At 45.4% G+C, this 15513-nt stretch overlaps 1 protein-coding gene across 3 annotated transcripts in view; it reads left to right on the top strand.

Moving 5' to 3' along the window:
* The window catches only part of commd10 (COMM domain containing 10), a 41320-nt gene extending 26790 nt beyond the window's left edge, over nt 1-14530 (top strand). The window contains exons 6-7 of one of the 3 annotated variants that reach the window (XM_029163087.3): nt 13721-13780; nt 14031-14530. In XM_029163087.3, the coding sequence (XP_029018920.1) occupies nt 13721-13780; nt 14031-14069 (99 nt within the window). In that variant the 3' untranslated portion in view covers nt 14070-14530. Of the gene's footprint in view, nt 1-6382; nt 6754-9096; nt 9348-13720; nt 13781-14030 lie in introns of those variants that run through there. The other 2 variants (XM_055511535.1, XM_029163085.3) reach the window with 2 other exon arrangements.
* The last annotated feature ends 983 nt before the right edge of the window (nt 14531-15513 follow it).

The raw sequence follows: 15513 nt of genomic DNA, 5'->3' as shown, positions 1-15513 counted from the left end.
GGTGGTAAAACGAGAGAACCGACAGAGAATGAAAGAAATATGGGTACGGACAGACAGGTAATTCAGCCTCGTGCATTTACGACCAGAGACATTCACGATGGCGTAATAGCAAATTTTATATCGTACATTGATTTTCATCTTTCCCCAAATTGAGTCCATCTTTTCCCCACCACTTATCTCTAACTCTGGTCTTCGCCTGCCTTTCAGACTGTGAAATGGAGAGTGGTAATTTCCCCTGCTTCTCTCTGTATGTTAATGAAGCGCTAATCTGTTCCTGAGCGAGTGCCTTAATGAGGCCGATGTGCCCCTCACTCAGCCGGCTAGCTCCCGTTAAGCTAACATTATGGAAATCACTTGGTCCGGCTCATCGTCCTGGGACCAGGCTGAAATGTATGCCTTATTTCCACTTTTAAAGCTTTCTTCTCCCTCCTTAACAAGGCTGGGTGCTCCTTTGAGGCGGCGAGTAGTAGATAAACAAACATGGTAATGACGAGCACGGGGAGAGGCTTCACACACTTTGAGTTCTGGATGTTGCTTGGGCTAAATAGGCCACGTAGGATGGCTCACTGCCGACAGAGCACAGTTTGAAGCACATATCAAACCTGTGCGCTCATATTCACCCAAGGCAGCTTCTTCATTGTCCTCCTCTGTTATTTGTGACGTCCGTCTCAGGTGCTGCTTCACGTGTTGTAGTTGGTGGGGTTAAATACGACCTCCAAGAAATTGAATTAACAAGGATTATTGACATCATATTCCACCAGTTTAAAGCATTACATTGATCTCGTCGCATTCCCATTATGGGTGCTCTCGACAAAGATGCTTGTACGCAGAGGAACAGCCTAACCAGATTAAAAGTAGGAACAGATGCTGCTCTTAGCTGAACACGTTCTGAAAAGACGTGTATCAAAGGATATTATGGCTTTATTCATTTTGCATGTATCTAGGCCAACCCAGCCCCTGTCACTCCCACAGACCACATATTAAGCTTGCGTGAATATGAAATGGATTAACTGCTCTTGCTCACTTCGCTCTTGAAATAAAAATCCTTGTGTTTAGGGTTTTTCATTGTCCCCCTGTTTCGGTGTGGTCTTCGTTTCCTACGCTCTTCCCTGTCCTTTGTCTGTTTTTTTCCTGTATTACCACTCGTCGTACCACTGGTTTGTCATCTATGAGTCCATTCTTTGCAGACAGTCTCTTCTCCAGTAACTATTGTATGCCTTTTAAAGAGACTACTTTACTCTACAGACTGAGCTGCATTCCTCATCTGCAGCAACTTTCTAGGATTGTAATGCACAGCAGTCAGAGTGAAATACACGGCAGTAGCTTAAGAGGACTTTTTTTTTTGGAAGAAACAAGTGTGTGAATGCAAGTGGGAGGTGGGAGAGAGGTGTCTCATTTTTTTCCTTGCACTCTGCTGCTCACACTACACAAATTTACTACAGGGGCTGAAACCTCAGGATTCCTCTTAAGATGATGAAAAGATCTCTGAGCCTTGTCTCAGATGAGTCTTTAAGAGTGTGCTTGGATTTAAAGACTCTCTGGAGGCTTTTGTTAGAAGTTTTCAAGTTCATACATCAATGAAATAGTCATGAACCACCCTAGTTTGTCAGATTAAGACTGTCAAGCTGTGGTGGTTGGGAGCCTGATTTGATGTAGGCAAAGCTTAATGGCTCGCCCTGCTTCCGTCTCCCCCCCATATGGAGAGGTTTAATCAAAAATCCATAAAGACTCCTGCATGTGTTTCCTTGTATTATGATTAGTTATCAGTCATACATCATGCCCTGGGCTTCAAAAGGTGAGTTTTGCAAAAGGAAACTCAATGTGTCAGGCATATATAATTTAAATCTGCTGCAGCAGAAAGTCGTATTGCTCCCGTATGCATGTCTGTAAAGCACAGACTTCATAGTATTCAGATTGATTTATAGTTTTCAATAATGAAAAAAAACGTGAAAATGTATTTAGAAATGTTTGCAACTGAAATAAAAATTCCAAACTCTCATTTACAAAAGACCCTCAGCTGTAGTAGTCCAAACTGTGCTCTGGTGCGTGACTGCAAGCTTTAATTTTCCTTGAAACATGTGCAGAACCTGATTAGAGGCCACTCATGCCAAAGTGAATTGATTTGACGTAGTTTGGAAAGGCACACCTGTGTATATAAGGTCCAGTGCAAGTGTGTAAAACAGCTTAGAGTGCTCTCATGACGACAGGCGCATTAATATATTATTACAGTTATGAAATGCAAGAAGACTGAACTCACCAAGCCCTCTCCTAAAGTCGGCCATCCAGGCAGCCTGTGCATTAGCCAAGAACAGCCCTGTGGTTTCCTGAAGATCCCTGTAAGCCAAAAATAGCTTCCCAACAGGTACATACGTTACTACATAGTTTCACATGTTGATTGTCAGCTTAACATGCATTTTTTTAAAATGAAATCTCTACTTATGTGCAGAAAGCAAAGCTACGTATGACTTTCTGAGTAAAGGGTCCTCTGTTGTCCTCTGTGAAGTTTGTGATGTGAAACATAAACACGTGTCCCCTGAAAGATGTAAAAGAAGTGCCCCAGATTCTCTTATTAAAAATTTACAACCATTTTTGTGCATGGCCCGGTGTGTGTCAGTCTCTCCTTGCTGCCGTTGGCTCAGCTGTGGGCGAAACTGGCCGGATTTGCAACAGAACCTGGCTGATACATGAAGCGTGATCTAAAACCAGCGATTAGGTATTAAAATAAAGAATTCGACTGTACCTACACTGACACAGAGGCTTGGGTGCTTTCTATAACGCTCCAAATCACATGTTTTCCTTTTATATTGTCTTAGGCTGATAGACTGTCGGGCCACGGAGAAACCGACAACCGCTGCACATGGCAGATGACGCATTGTAGACATGCACGCTGATCAGAACCAGGCTCCGCTGCTATTCAGCGCTGACCACAGAGGGGAGAGAGCAGCGTGGTGGGGCTGAGGAGCTGTCATACTTCCCCCGGGAAGGGAGGGAGACATTTCCATGTGGCTGAATAATAATGTGGCTCTACCTCAGTGGAGAGAAGTTCAGAGGAGTCTGGCACAGGCAGGAGGAAAGCAATTGGTCATAGAGCATTTGTCATAGAAGTTCAGAAGTGTCAGGGGCCCACAAAAAGCACCCGGTGCCTTTAACATTATATAATGTGGTGCTGTGCGCGCCTGCGTGCGGGTACATGTGCGTGGTTTTTGTGTGCCGTGCTTGCACAGAAGTGTTCTGGATCAAAGTTGGGTCTGCTAAGCAGGAAGAGAGTGTGGAGGGTGTGGTGGTGCTGACAGTGGTCCTGTACGTTGTCGGTGGCTCCCGGAGGCCACTGGATGTGGCTTCTGAAGCATCACACACACACACACACACACACACACACACACACACACACACACACACACACGCACCATAAAATGTTAGCCAGATGGATCCCGAAATGTAATAAAGCACCGAGTTGATCCATGAGCCCGATGGAGGCTATGAAAATGTTTTCCTGCTGAATTTGGTGGTTTGTTAAATATGACTTTGTATGGAACCCATACCCTAATCACCAGCAGACAGTTGCCCCCCTGACTCGTTACTGCATTTATCTTGCTGTTATATTCACTCTGCACTTCTGCTCCCAGAAGCTGTAGCTTTTACTCATTTAAGGAGAAGCTAAAAGTCTAATCAGGGACTGCTGCAGTATTGCAGAGATGGAGGAACCAACCTAGCATAAGATTGCAGCGTCTGTGAACAGTCGTTAGTTTTCCCCATATTGTGTTGTCACCACCACAGTTGAAGCTTTTTTTTAAATCATCTGTCATTTGGTGGCCAATGTGAACACTCTTTCAGCCTCCGTCCAGACTGATACAGTGTGTGTCAATACAGAGTTCAACACAGCTGCAGTATAAAGTAGTTCCACACTTTACTTTTCCTGTGATTGCTTTAGCATTAGATACAGATAACTAAAATAACTTCGGAGGTAAATAATTGATGTTGTGGCTGACTGTACTTTTTTCTGAGTTGTAAACTTTTTGTAGTCTCACTGTGCTTTGGCCTTGGAAGTATTATTTTTCCACCTTACCTGAAAGTGTGTGCAGTTTGCTCTATAGCAGCGCAGCTACATAGATAATGAAGGCAGGAGAACATGTACTTGACAAAAGCTTTGTGTTACTGGTGTTGACTGACAGAGGGCTTGAATGTGGGAAAAGTTAGACAGAATTTAAATGTATAGAAACTGAACGCTTGGTACAGTGTGGTATAAAATATAGTACAGTATTTGTGGCCATAATACAAATGAAGGACATAACAATGTAAAATTAATTAGAATCACCAGTGACTAATTCATGATGATGGATTTGCCTTTCTAGACTATTTTCTTCATTGTGTATATTCCTTTCAGCACAATTCTATCAGTCTTCAAAGAATAAGAGAGAAAGAGCTTTTGTTACTGCAATGCTTAATAAAATAAGCAGAACAGAATCTTTTATTATGAGAACTGTAAGTGACAGCCCGGCGTTTATTTCTGAGTGGTGGCCTTGGATCGTTTTTATGAATTAGATGCTTAATAATCCTTAAAAATACCTTTCACAGTAGAGAGGCTTAGCTTGCATTGCTTAAAAGTAAAATTTCCACATTAATGGCTCGTTTTGCAATTTCCGTTCGTTGAGCATGTAAAGGTACAAAACAAGTAAGAAAAGCCTGAAAGTTGCCCGGTTTCTTTGTATTTAGCTGCTAGTGCTCAGCCAGTGCGTTAAGGGTTAATCACAGACTGATTTTGTCTGTCCATGTGTTGGTATTCACTGCAGGGTTTGGCTTTACAGGCCTCTGCTTCCTGGATGCAGTGTATGCGTGTCGATGCATGTCTGTAAGCCTGGGTCCGTGCCTCAGTGTGCCTCTGTCATTCTAGTCGGGCGAGTGGCCCGCTGGGTGCGGACAATCCCAGGCTTTGTGTGTATGCGCTGCCGCCATGCTGCGTACTGTACTGAATGGGCCCCGGGGAGCGAGGCGTGTGAAAATCCCACCCTTGTCCATCTAGAGCCTGTCAGCTGTGTGTGTGTGTGTGTGTGTGTGTGTGTGTGTGTGTGTGTGTGTGTGTGTGTGTGTGTGTGTGTGTGTGTGTGTGTGTGTGTGTGTGTGTGTGTGTGAGACGCGCTGAAAGGCTGCTTATGCATGTGGGGCGGGGAATGATGAGTGAAAGAGAACGCATTAACATGTAGAACCTAATGACCTGACAAACGACCTGTGTTCTCTCAGTCATAGCTGATAATGTGCAGGCCTCATTACTAATGAGAGTGATCGGCAGCGGTTTCTCCTGACCGATGCCCTTTAACAACACAGAGCTACACTTACTACACAGAGCCGTGTTCCTGTTCATTCACTGTCGTTTGTGCGCGTTACTTCTTAATGGGTGTTATGACGCACTGGGTGAGAGCGTTGCTCTTATCACTGCCAACAGTCCAGCGGATCAGCTCGCAGGTGTTTTCAATTAGTCTGCTTGACTGGAGCTTTTAGAGAGGTCGACATTAACTAAAACCAGTGATTACTGGGCAAACTGGCCGATCCTGTCAATTATACACATTCACGAGGTGAAATTAAGCAGTGAGTGAGTGGAAGTGGAAACACCTGAGTGACTGGACTGTGGGTGTTTATTTCTTTCTATAGCCAGTAATGCCCAGGTACAGATGACAGTCCCTGAAATGTTTAATATGTTGTATTTAATATAGATACAGTCACTTGTTGAGCTACAGTAAGTCATCTGTGATATTCCTGGCATCACCAGCAACTATAAAGTTAGTGGCTAATGGTTTTTCCCCATTTATTTATACAACTCAACAGGAAAGTTGTGTGCTGTGCTATGAGTGCCTCCATCGCCGATGTTTCCGAAGCACAATCTACCAAAGGACTCTCGAAGGAAAACACAACCCCAGTTACTTTTGTAAAAGTGACAGGAAACTATTTGTGTGCCAATGATATAGAATTCCTCTCCAACAACACCACAGTAATGTGGTGTAAACTTCCTGCGCTGCCTCCTGCGTTCTTCTGTGCCAGATGCTAAATACCGAGCCAGCATTGTATTGATAACGTTTTTTTTTTTTCTTCCGGTTTGAGTATGAAAGGCGAAAAAATAATCACTTTACCAGACACAAGCCAACAACGTTCCATATTCCAGGTCTGAATGGGCGTATTTATTTTTACCTCTTCCTGTGATTAATCTGTGAATGGATACCTCACATGTAGATCCTCATCACCTAGACCTAGTGTGTGTGTGTGTGTGTGTGTGTGTGTGTGTGTGTGTGTGTGTGTGTGTGTGTGTGTGTGTGTGTGTGTGTGTGTGTGTGTGTGTGTGTGTGTGTGTGTGTGTGTGTGTGTGTGTGTGTGTGTGCGTGTTGCCGTGTAGCATGTGAATCAAGGGGCGGATGTGGGAGCAGTGGAGGCCCAGTCATATTCCCATTGTCTCCAACCACAAGACAGGATGTGGTGGATTCTAATTGGGGAGGTGGACGGACAGCACACACGCGCAAACAAATAGCGAAGAAGCCCACATACCCAGTCAGGACATCGGTGACCTCATCCCTGTGAAACGAACCCAATAGGCAAAATAGCCGGTATCCTATTCAGCCCACCACGGAGGAAGTTATTTGTTTAGCCTCAGTGGCTGCCTCCTGCTGCCTGTAAATGTCAGGTCTCATCATTGTTGGACACAGTTGGACTGTGCAGGGTGTCCCTGTGTGTTAAATGTCTTGAATAAAGGTGCTGTGTGTTTGTTTAGTAGGTCTGTTGTGTCACTTTCATTCGCAGCACGCTTCTTCCTCTTGTTTCTGCACTCATTAAGCACAAAGTTTGCTGTTAATATATATAGTATATACAAATATACACAGCATATAAGAAAGCCTCTCCTTCTCTCCTTTCCTCCCTCCTTTCCTCTCACCTCCCTCCATCTGTCTGCCGTCCGTGTTTGGGTGTTTGTGTTTGTGGCCCAGTCTCTCAGTGCATGTAGACATATGCCCTGCTCCTCTTCTAATTGGTTCTCTGTATTCATGTGGGGATGCAGAGAGAGAGACAGGCAGACTGCCGGCGAAGCTGCCTCTTAATAAATGTCAGTCCGCAGCCAGGCTACGGATGGACAGCTCACTGATGGGCTGTTTATAACAAGGCGTCACTTAATGCATGGGGAGACAGACGCTGAGGCAAGTCATGGAGGGGAAGAAAGGGAACGCTTGAAAGGTGATGCATCTGGCCAACGAGGGATGGAGAGGAGGCGAGAGAGAGACGAGAGCCTCACCGGGAAGGCGGGACCGAAGAAGGCCTCCCCTTGTACTGGTGCAGCCTGAGGGCAGCGAGTGTGAGAAAGCACGGTGTGCAGCAAGAGGGAGAGGAGGCAGCAGTGTCTGCAGACTTTGACTTTGATTAGTTAATGCAGTGACTCCCAGCCAGTGGGCGACGTATGGAGGGAAGTTGCCAGTACATGTAACCAGCTGACGAGAGGCTGATGCTGTAGATGATGATCAGCTGTGTACTCTGGTTGGGTGCCTGGGCCTTTTGTATTTATGCATAGATTTATATATATGTCATGGTGAGTGTCAGTGTGTGTGTGTGTCGGTGTGTTTTCAGGAATCCATCCTGTCAGGCCTGGAACCTGCTCCGAGCTCCTGTCTCCACACAAAACAAAGCAAAAGCCCCAGTTTGTTTGTTGTTTTGCCTGCCTTGTTTTTCTTTTGATTGTTGTCAAAGTTCCCACCGTCTCCCCTGGTGTAGCACCAAACACTCCACTCCTCTATGCTATTATTTACTCCCTGCGGTTTCCAGAGTTTAGGTGTGTGTGTGTGTGTGTGTGTGTGTGTGTGTGTGTGTGTGTGTGTGTGTGTGTGTGTGTGTGTGTGTGTGTGTGTGTGTGTGTGTGTGTGTGTGTGTGTGTGTGTGTGTGTGTGTGTGTGTGTGTGTGTGTGTGTGTGTGTGTGTGTGTGTGTGTGTCATCAAAAGGCCTGTTGAAAAAGAAGAAAATGCTACGAGGGATGAAATATTCAGACTGATGGAATGTTCTAGGCCAATTCATTCCCAGGTGTTTTCTCTGTGTCATAAAAATTAAAAGTCTGAATGACATGTTGGCACATTTCTGTTTTTGGGAGGGCTCTTACTGTACATTCAGAAAATTTCATGTCACTGTCTGTATGTGGTGGTGGGGTTAGGCCTCTCCTCTATCCTCTCCTGCCTCCTCTCCTGTCTCCTTTGCTCTGTCCTCCCCTCTCTCCTTTGCTGCATGCGTGTGTGTGCGTGTGCGCATTCCTGCTCGCGCTCATTTCCGTTATAAATACCAGAGCTGATTGACAGTTGCCAGTGTTCGGCTTTGACAGCTCTTATTTGTTGTCGTGGACAGGCTTTTAGTTGAACGGCTGACGTTTTGAGGTTCCGTGTCTGTCACTGCCGTGGCTGCAGGGCGCCGCCGCCGTGGATGAGGCTGCCAGTTCACGGCGCCCCCCCCTCAGCGCCGGCGCATGTGTGACTCCAACGTTCGGGCTCTGTCCTCAATGGCTCCGGGCCCATGGGGTCATGGGAAGATTACACACGCTTGTTTCTTGAGCTATTGATTTGTTGACTGGCATGTTCCAGCTCTGGACGGAGCTATTGTCCGCTGCCTTTTCTGAATTATTAGGAAATAGATGGCACATAAGAGACGTTGAATGACTGGACTGAAGCTTTTGAAGACGGGTCACTGAGCTTCAGGGCTGTTTTATAATCTGCTACTACTCTCCTTCCTAGATCTGCTACGGCTTTTAATCATATCACAAGATGCCTGGATGTGATGGAAATCATTTGTAGGGTAGCAGCTTCAGTAACTCAATCTATATAATTGCCGTGCTCATGCTGGAATTTTTATTATCAGTCACTTTTGAGGAAAAAAATTAACGCTAATATATGAAAAATGCTGGATGCAATAGATAATTGTCTTAAAACTCATAGAGGATCAATAAAATAATTTAATAACAATAATTCTATGAAAGGTTTAGAATTATAAGGCTGTTATCAAACACACCCTGAGCTCAGGCCACTCGTGTCTGCTTGTCTCCTCACCTGAACCGCCTCTGATTTCCCATCTGTGTTTCTCCTTCACAGGGAATCAGGTGGCGGCTGCGAGCTATTCAAACGTCCACAGTGCTGATGAGGTTCAGACAGATGGACAGACATGAAATATAAAAGGGGAGGCAGCCGCACCTGTAGCACCGAGGCGCGCGGCGAAAATCTCTATTAAGACGTTAAAAGAGTCGGCGTTGACAGCACAGCTGCCTCCGTCAGAGCAGCTGTTTCATAGTGAGACAGCCACAAAAACACATCTGCATCCTCAAGCACCAACACGCTTTTATTCACAGGTGTGCTCCTGCTCTATACATAACACATTATCAGCAACCTTTGGTCTCCTGGCCAGAATTAAAGTAGTTTCTCACGACTGTCAGCTGAGGTAACTTTTTTTCTTTAAATAGAAAGATAACATAATTTTTATTTGTCATGAGTTTATTGCACATAATTACCTGCTCGTGAAAAATAATATGATGTGGTGTGTCTGTGTTATTTGTGCTGTCACCTGCCTGCTTGGTGACAAGCAAACCCTCCTCACATCTTCACAAATGAAACACGCAGCTGATCATCCTTCAGCCAGACAGAAGAATGCAGCTCTGACAGCCGGGGAAGCGTTTAAATGTGGGCTGGTGCACAGAAGAAGTGGAGGACGGGCCGACGGCTTGGCAGGCGCTGGTCCTTTTTGTAGACTGCCCCACAAACAGCGGTGACACTTATTCGGCGGCTGCTGTACGCCGGCCAACAGGCGCAGTCGGGCATGCAGACGAGGTGATAGCCTGTCAGTCAGCCATCGGGGTTCACAAACACGTGCACCTGCGGAACTGTGAGAGCGCCGATAATGATGCTTCCTGTAGCCGCAGAGCGAGGCAGGAGGAGAACGCGAGAGAATGAAAGGGATAAAAGTCGCAGAACTCCAGCAGCTGATCCGCCTTAGCGCTCGCTGCCTCCCCCTCCTTCAGCCCACAGCTGATGACCAGGAAGCTGCACACGGCGCCAACCGTCTCCAAATGTCAAGGAGCTCCTAGCGCCGGAAGACGCAGAGGACTTCTAATGTGTCATATTATGCTTCTGCAGAGCGCCGGAGCAGGCAGAACCAGGCCCATTCACAGTAATGCTGTGTAGGTTCATATCCACATGTCCAGAAAGGCAATTCAAACAAGTCTAAAGCTATTTTAAATGACTATTATCTCTTATAATCAGTTACATTACGTGGAGCAGAGATTTGGATGCAGCTGGACGTGAGTCGTTCGTAGGAGCTTCACTGCATTAAGTGGCTTGTGGACACTTGAGCGTGTCTTGCTCTGCTCCACGCTCCCATCTGAGCAGGGGGCGGGGGTTGCATAATTTAAGATGGCTTCCCAGACAGTACAAACTGTGTTGTTCCATATTTATTTTCCTTCTCTTTATGATTTTATAGACGTTTGTTGTTGTGTTAGCTTTGAAGTGGGAGTTACTCTCTTTGTCAGTGGACTCTTTCGTTCGTAGTTTGAAGTTAGAGATGCTTTTGGTTGTTTGTTAAATTGAAAGCTCTCTTGGGTTATCGCATTGTCATTGTGTCTTCACTTCCTCCTCCTCCATTCGTCTCATGTCTCTCCCCCCGCCTTTGTTTTCATCACTCTCCGTTCCCTGTCGTTGTATTACTCCCTCTTCCTTTCCTTATTCCCTCTGTGCCCGTATTTACTTTTATCAGCGAGAAGTAAGAAATTCAGTTTCTGTGAAGTGCACAGGGGGAAAAAATCACTTCTTTGACAAGCGTCTGAAATCCAAGTTGTCCTTGCGCTGTGCTGACAGAAATAATTGATGAAGAGTGCTTCTTTGCGTCCACTCAGCCCCTTTCACGCAGACTCTTCGCGGTATGAGAGCACCACCGCTGGCTGCTGCGCACTGTGGTCTAATACAAACTGACATTACTGACACCAGTTACGGCTTGATGGGATAAAAGCACCTCCTGGTAAATGGGCCTGTTTTCATCAATTGGACTTGGATTTATTCATTCAAGAATGTAAAAAGCTCCTGAATCCGATGATCATCATTCGTCAGGTGTTGCTTGTACAAAGCGACCACTGCTTTTGCATCATCCGTCATATTAGTTTCTGCTCCCAATGTGCTGTTGGTGGTTACTGGTGAGATTGAACCCAGCTAGTCACAGCTAAGCAAGGTGATGGATGAAAGAAGGAGGATCAATGAAGATCATCAAGGCTGTGATTGTCTGGATTAACCTGCTTGGAAATCAATCCAGCACTCGTCCGGGCAGCTCTGAAACCCAGTCTGTTTGGAAGATGTATAGATGTGCCACTTTCCAGCAGTTATTGAAGTTCAAGTTCTTCTGGTAGTTTGTGTTTTCCTCCAGCACTTTTATTCTCCATTGGGTTCGTCCTTGGTGTAAATAAATTCATGATTATCTTAATGGGGTGATGCTGTTTTCTGTATCCAACACAAGATCTTTACGCTGAGAGGGATGTGTGTGTGTGTGTGTGTGTGTGTGTGTGTGTGTGTGTGTGTGTGTGTGTGTGTGTGTGTGTGTGTGTGTGTGTGTGTGTGTGTGTGTGTGTGTGTGTGTGTGTCTTGGTAGTAGAGGGCTGTGATGATGCCATGATGCATTCTATCCCCATTAGTGTTAGCCTAGATCTGTCAGAGTCTTGTTGGGTTACTGCCTGGCAAAAGCAGAACCCTGAGGAACAATGGGATGGGCCAGACTCACACGTATAGACATGCACCCCTGTGCATATGTTCCCAGGACAAAAAGCATGCTGACACACACACACACAGACACACACACACACACACACACACACACACACACACACACACACACTCAGCAACACCTGGAAATTCTCATCAGCACACTGTCAATCTACAGACACGCACGCTTTCATCCTCATCCCTGTGTAACAGACGGGAGTTGTTGCCGTCTGAGTTGTTGTTGTTTCCACTTTACGATAGCATACTTTTGATCGACTTCATATTTCACACCCTGAAACCTCATTTTCAGTTGCCCCTCGTCTCACCTCTGGCAGACAACAACAGCGCCGCCTGCGCTGTCTGATGTCTCTCTTTCTTTCTCTCTCAGCCGGGGTCGCTGCTGTGACCCCGACACTCCAAAGACCATTAACCTAAATATCTGATTAAGCAGCGCCGCTTCCCCTCATTAAAAACACTGTTTGCCTCAGTGGAGATCAATAAAAACCTGCCCGGTGTGAAGTGAGACTCCGGTCCGTGCCGCTGAAAGCACAAGCTGTGTTCATCAGTGGGCTAATTTATTAGCATACATGGGCACTTTTTATGCATAGCCACTTCCCAGCATCAACGCTGTTTACGCTAAGAAATTATTTATCACCTTGCACAACCACTTTGACGCGTATCTTCGATTAATTTTTGGTTACTTGGTAACAACACTCTAATAAGTGGCTTTATTACCTGCCGTGTGGCGGCCGTCCTTGATCCCTCCGCTGCAGCCCAACGCGCGGCTGCCCTACTTTCCTGTCTCGCTGCTGTGGAGTTGGGGCTTTGACAAGAAATAACATTTTCCCTCTGTGTTCTCTTTATGGGCCGTTAATGTTGCTTCTAATTAATATCTCTGTCGTTAATTTGCCGTGACACATGGCCTCCCTCCACCCACCCAGCCAACCAGCCAGCCAGTTAGATTCAGGCCCCCAAGCGCCATTTGGTCTCCAAGCGCCGAACTGCAGGGAGGACGCTTTTAGATCACGGAGCAAAACCAGACAACTCACTTTCAGTTTCAGCGTCTTCAGCACAAACGTGTTTCTTTCTCTTCTGTTTGGTTCTTTTGTTGTGCGTCTGTGTTTGGCTTTTATTCCTTCTTCTGCCCTCCCCAGTGCCAGAGGTTCAGCACCATTACAGTAGCAACAGTCATTGTGACAGCACTGAGTGCACTTTGCTCGGCCAGGAGACGGCCCCTCTGTTCCACCCAGAAAGCATTTCACATATTATAGCTATTTTCCCAATGATGGTTGTTGATAAAGCGTCTCGCTGTTACACCTGCTCATTGTTCAGCCTTCATTTCTGATGGTGTGATAATGTTGATAGCGGTTCAGAAAAGGTTGCCCTTGTTTTTTTTGTTTTTTTTTGTTTTTCCACGCAGCCTTGCTCTCCATCGTAGCTCATCAGCCCTGTTGTCTTATCAGAAGAGGGAGAGGGAAACATCGTTGAATATCACTGTGTTTTTGTGCGGCTGAAAATAAATGTAGCAGAGCATTTACACGTTGACACAGTAACAAGATTAATCTAATAAAAAGAGTAACGATCGAGAATGTTCCCCCGATCAGAGACACACAGAAGCACGTGTAAGACTTTCAGCACGTTTAGTCACACCGTCCTATAAACCCTGAGACGTAACTACTTAAAAACGAAGAAGGAATGATGTGTTCCTAGACAGTGACTTTGCCTTCTGTCTATTTTTAAGCGCTGATGGATAAGACTTGGGGGATAGTTCATACTGGCCAGAGAGCAGTAATAATTAATGAGGCTTTCTTTATAAAGAGCTGCAGCCGTTGACTGAAGGAGTCTTTGTCATGACTTTTATGCGTTTGCTTTTATCTGCCTTTTCATCCGGTGCCTCTGTGAACGTATTTTTCTTATTTTTGTGGTAGACTGCCTTCAAGCCTCCCTGACCTCTCTGCTCTTTCCCTCTTTCTTTCTCAAGGTTCAGGACAATGTCTTTGTTGAGTTTAACCACCAGGAGCTGCTTGACTTCTACAACAAGGTCTGTGTTCCCTGCGATTCCTCGTGTTACACTTGTATCTTGTGTGTTGTCTACAGTGTGTTACTTGTGATCGCACACCGCCTGACTCGTCTATCTTCCTGTCTCCTTCATGCTTTGATACATTTTGTTTTGGCTCCTTTTATCAGTGCCTTTCTCCCTTTTCTTTCTTCTTTTCTTTCTTTATTTGTGTGTTTTTCTTTGTCTCCTTCTTTTCACCCACCAACTCAACCTGTTCTTGTTTTTCTTCCAGCTTGAAATCGTGCAAGGCCAGTTGGATTCCTTGACTTGATGTCTGGTACCCTTTGTACAACTTCACACAGCTACACACACACACACACACACACACACACACTCTCACACACATCATTAGTGTTTCAGCTGACAGCCATGTCAGCTGTTAGAAACCTAGCAATTTTGTTCCTTTCTAACTTCTTCTAATCCACGTTTGAGCTCGTAACTGAGGAAGGTGCAGCGAATGAAGTTTGCAGTTTTGTGCCTCTATAAAGGAGATGTTGGGAAAGTTAAAGTACTTAAACAGGCTTAATAACATTGACTGAATGCTGACGGCAACCGCTAGCTTAAACTTTCTTTAGTTAAGCATTGTGTTGTATTTGTACCCAGACAAATAGAAGTTAAATACTTCCAATGTCAAAGAGTCATTTTAGACTTTTAGCCCATTCATTTTGTAACTTGGAGAATGAGTCTGTGTTCATGCCATTCCAATAAATTCTGAATTGGAGGTGAAATCCATCCAAGCTGTTGTTATTTAGTGAAGGCTCATTATTTCTCATTAAGACCAACCTGGACTGCTGTTTTAACAGATGGGACTTCTGGGAGGCCCTGTGGACCTCCAGCGTGCCCACGTCTACATCCGTGTATGTGCTCGCCTCCCTGTGCACGTGCACAAATCGCTTTTTTCCCCCACTTGAAAAGTTTCTCCACTCCCCGATGTTTTAACCAAGCCCAGCGCTGCCAGATATGCCCAGTGGCTCGGTTCTCAGGCAGCTCGTCCAGTGGTTGAGAGGGGAGTCTTCCTGGAGCCGTCCAGCGGTCACACCCTCTGTTTTCCACTGTGGCTGTTTGCAAGAGCCAAACATTTAGATTCCTAGTATGTTCAGACGGGTCCATAGAGGATTCAATCCTAATGCACCTACAGTACATACTGTTTCGTGGCAATTAATGGAGTAATTTCGGGAATTAAATCTATAGAAATCCAATAAAGATTAAGAAACAAGCTGAAACACTTGACAGAGTCGACTGAATCATTTAGCTGAGCAGTGGACCGCGAACTGCAGGGTCAGACACCCACACCCTGCAGCCATTGTACAGTAAATGTGCATCTGTTCCCCACAGGGATCAGTGACGTATAATTATTTTTATTGCTTCTGACATGTGCTTCACAAACCTGCGTAACTATTTCACTCCTGACATTTTCAGATGACAAACCAGTCATAAACTTTCCGATATTTAAGATAATAACAGTCATTTAGAAATGCTAAGTTCAACCAGCGAGACCCAGCACTGATGTGTAGGTTGAATCTCATGTCAGGCAAGAACAGGATGACGTCCCCTCAGTTCCCAGACCTTCACAGACTCTAGTGAAATGACGATGGGTATACGACTTTATGCTGAACACGGCCCTGAATATCCCAAAATATCCAAAGGACAAATTATCATGTTGAACCATCACATTCCTATGAAACTGTAGAATGAGAAAAAACTTAAAACACCTT

This window comes from Betta splendens, chromosome 9 (assembly GCF_900634795.4).
Source record: "Betta splendens chromosome 9, fBetSpl5.4, whole genome shotgun sequence".
In the NCBI taxonomy this organism is placed as follows: Eukaryota; Metazoa; Chordata; class Actinopteri; order Anabantiformes; family Osphronemidae; genus Betta; species Betta splendens.
The sequence above is the reverse complement of the archived record's forward strand: the minus strand, read 5'-3'. Positions and strand labels throughout refer to the sequence as shown.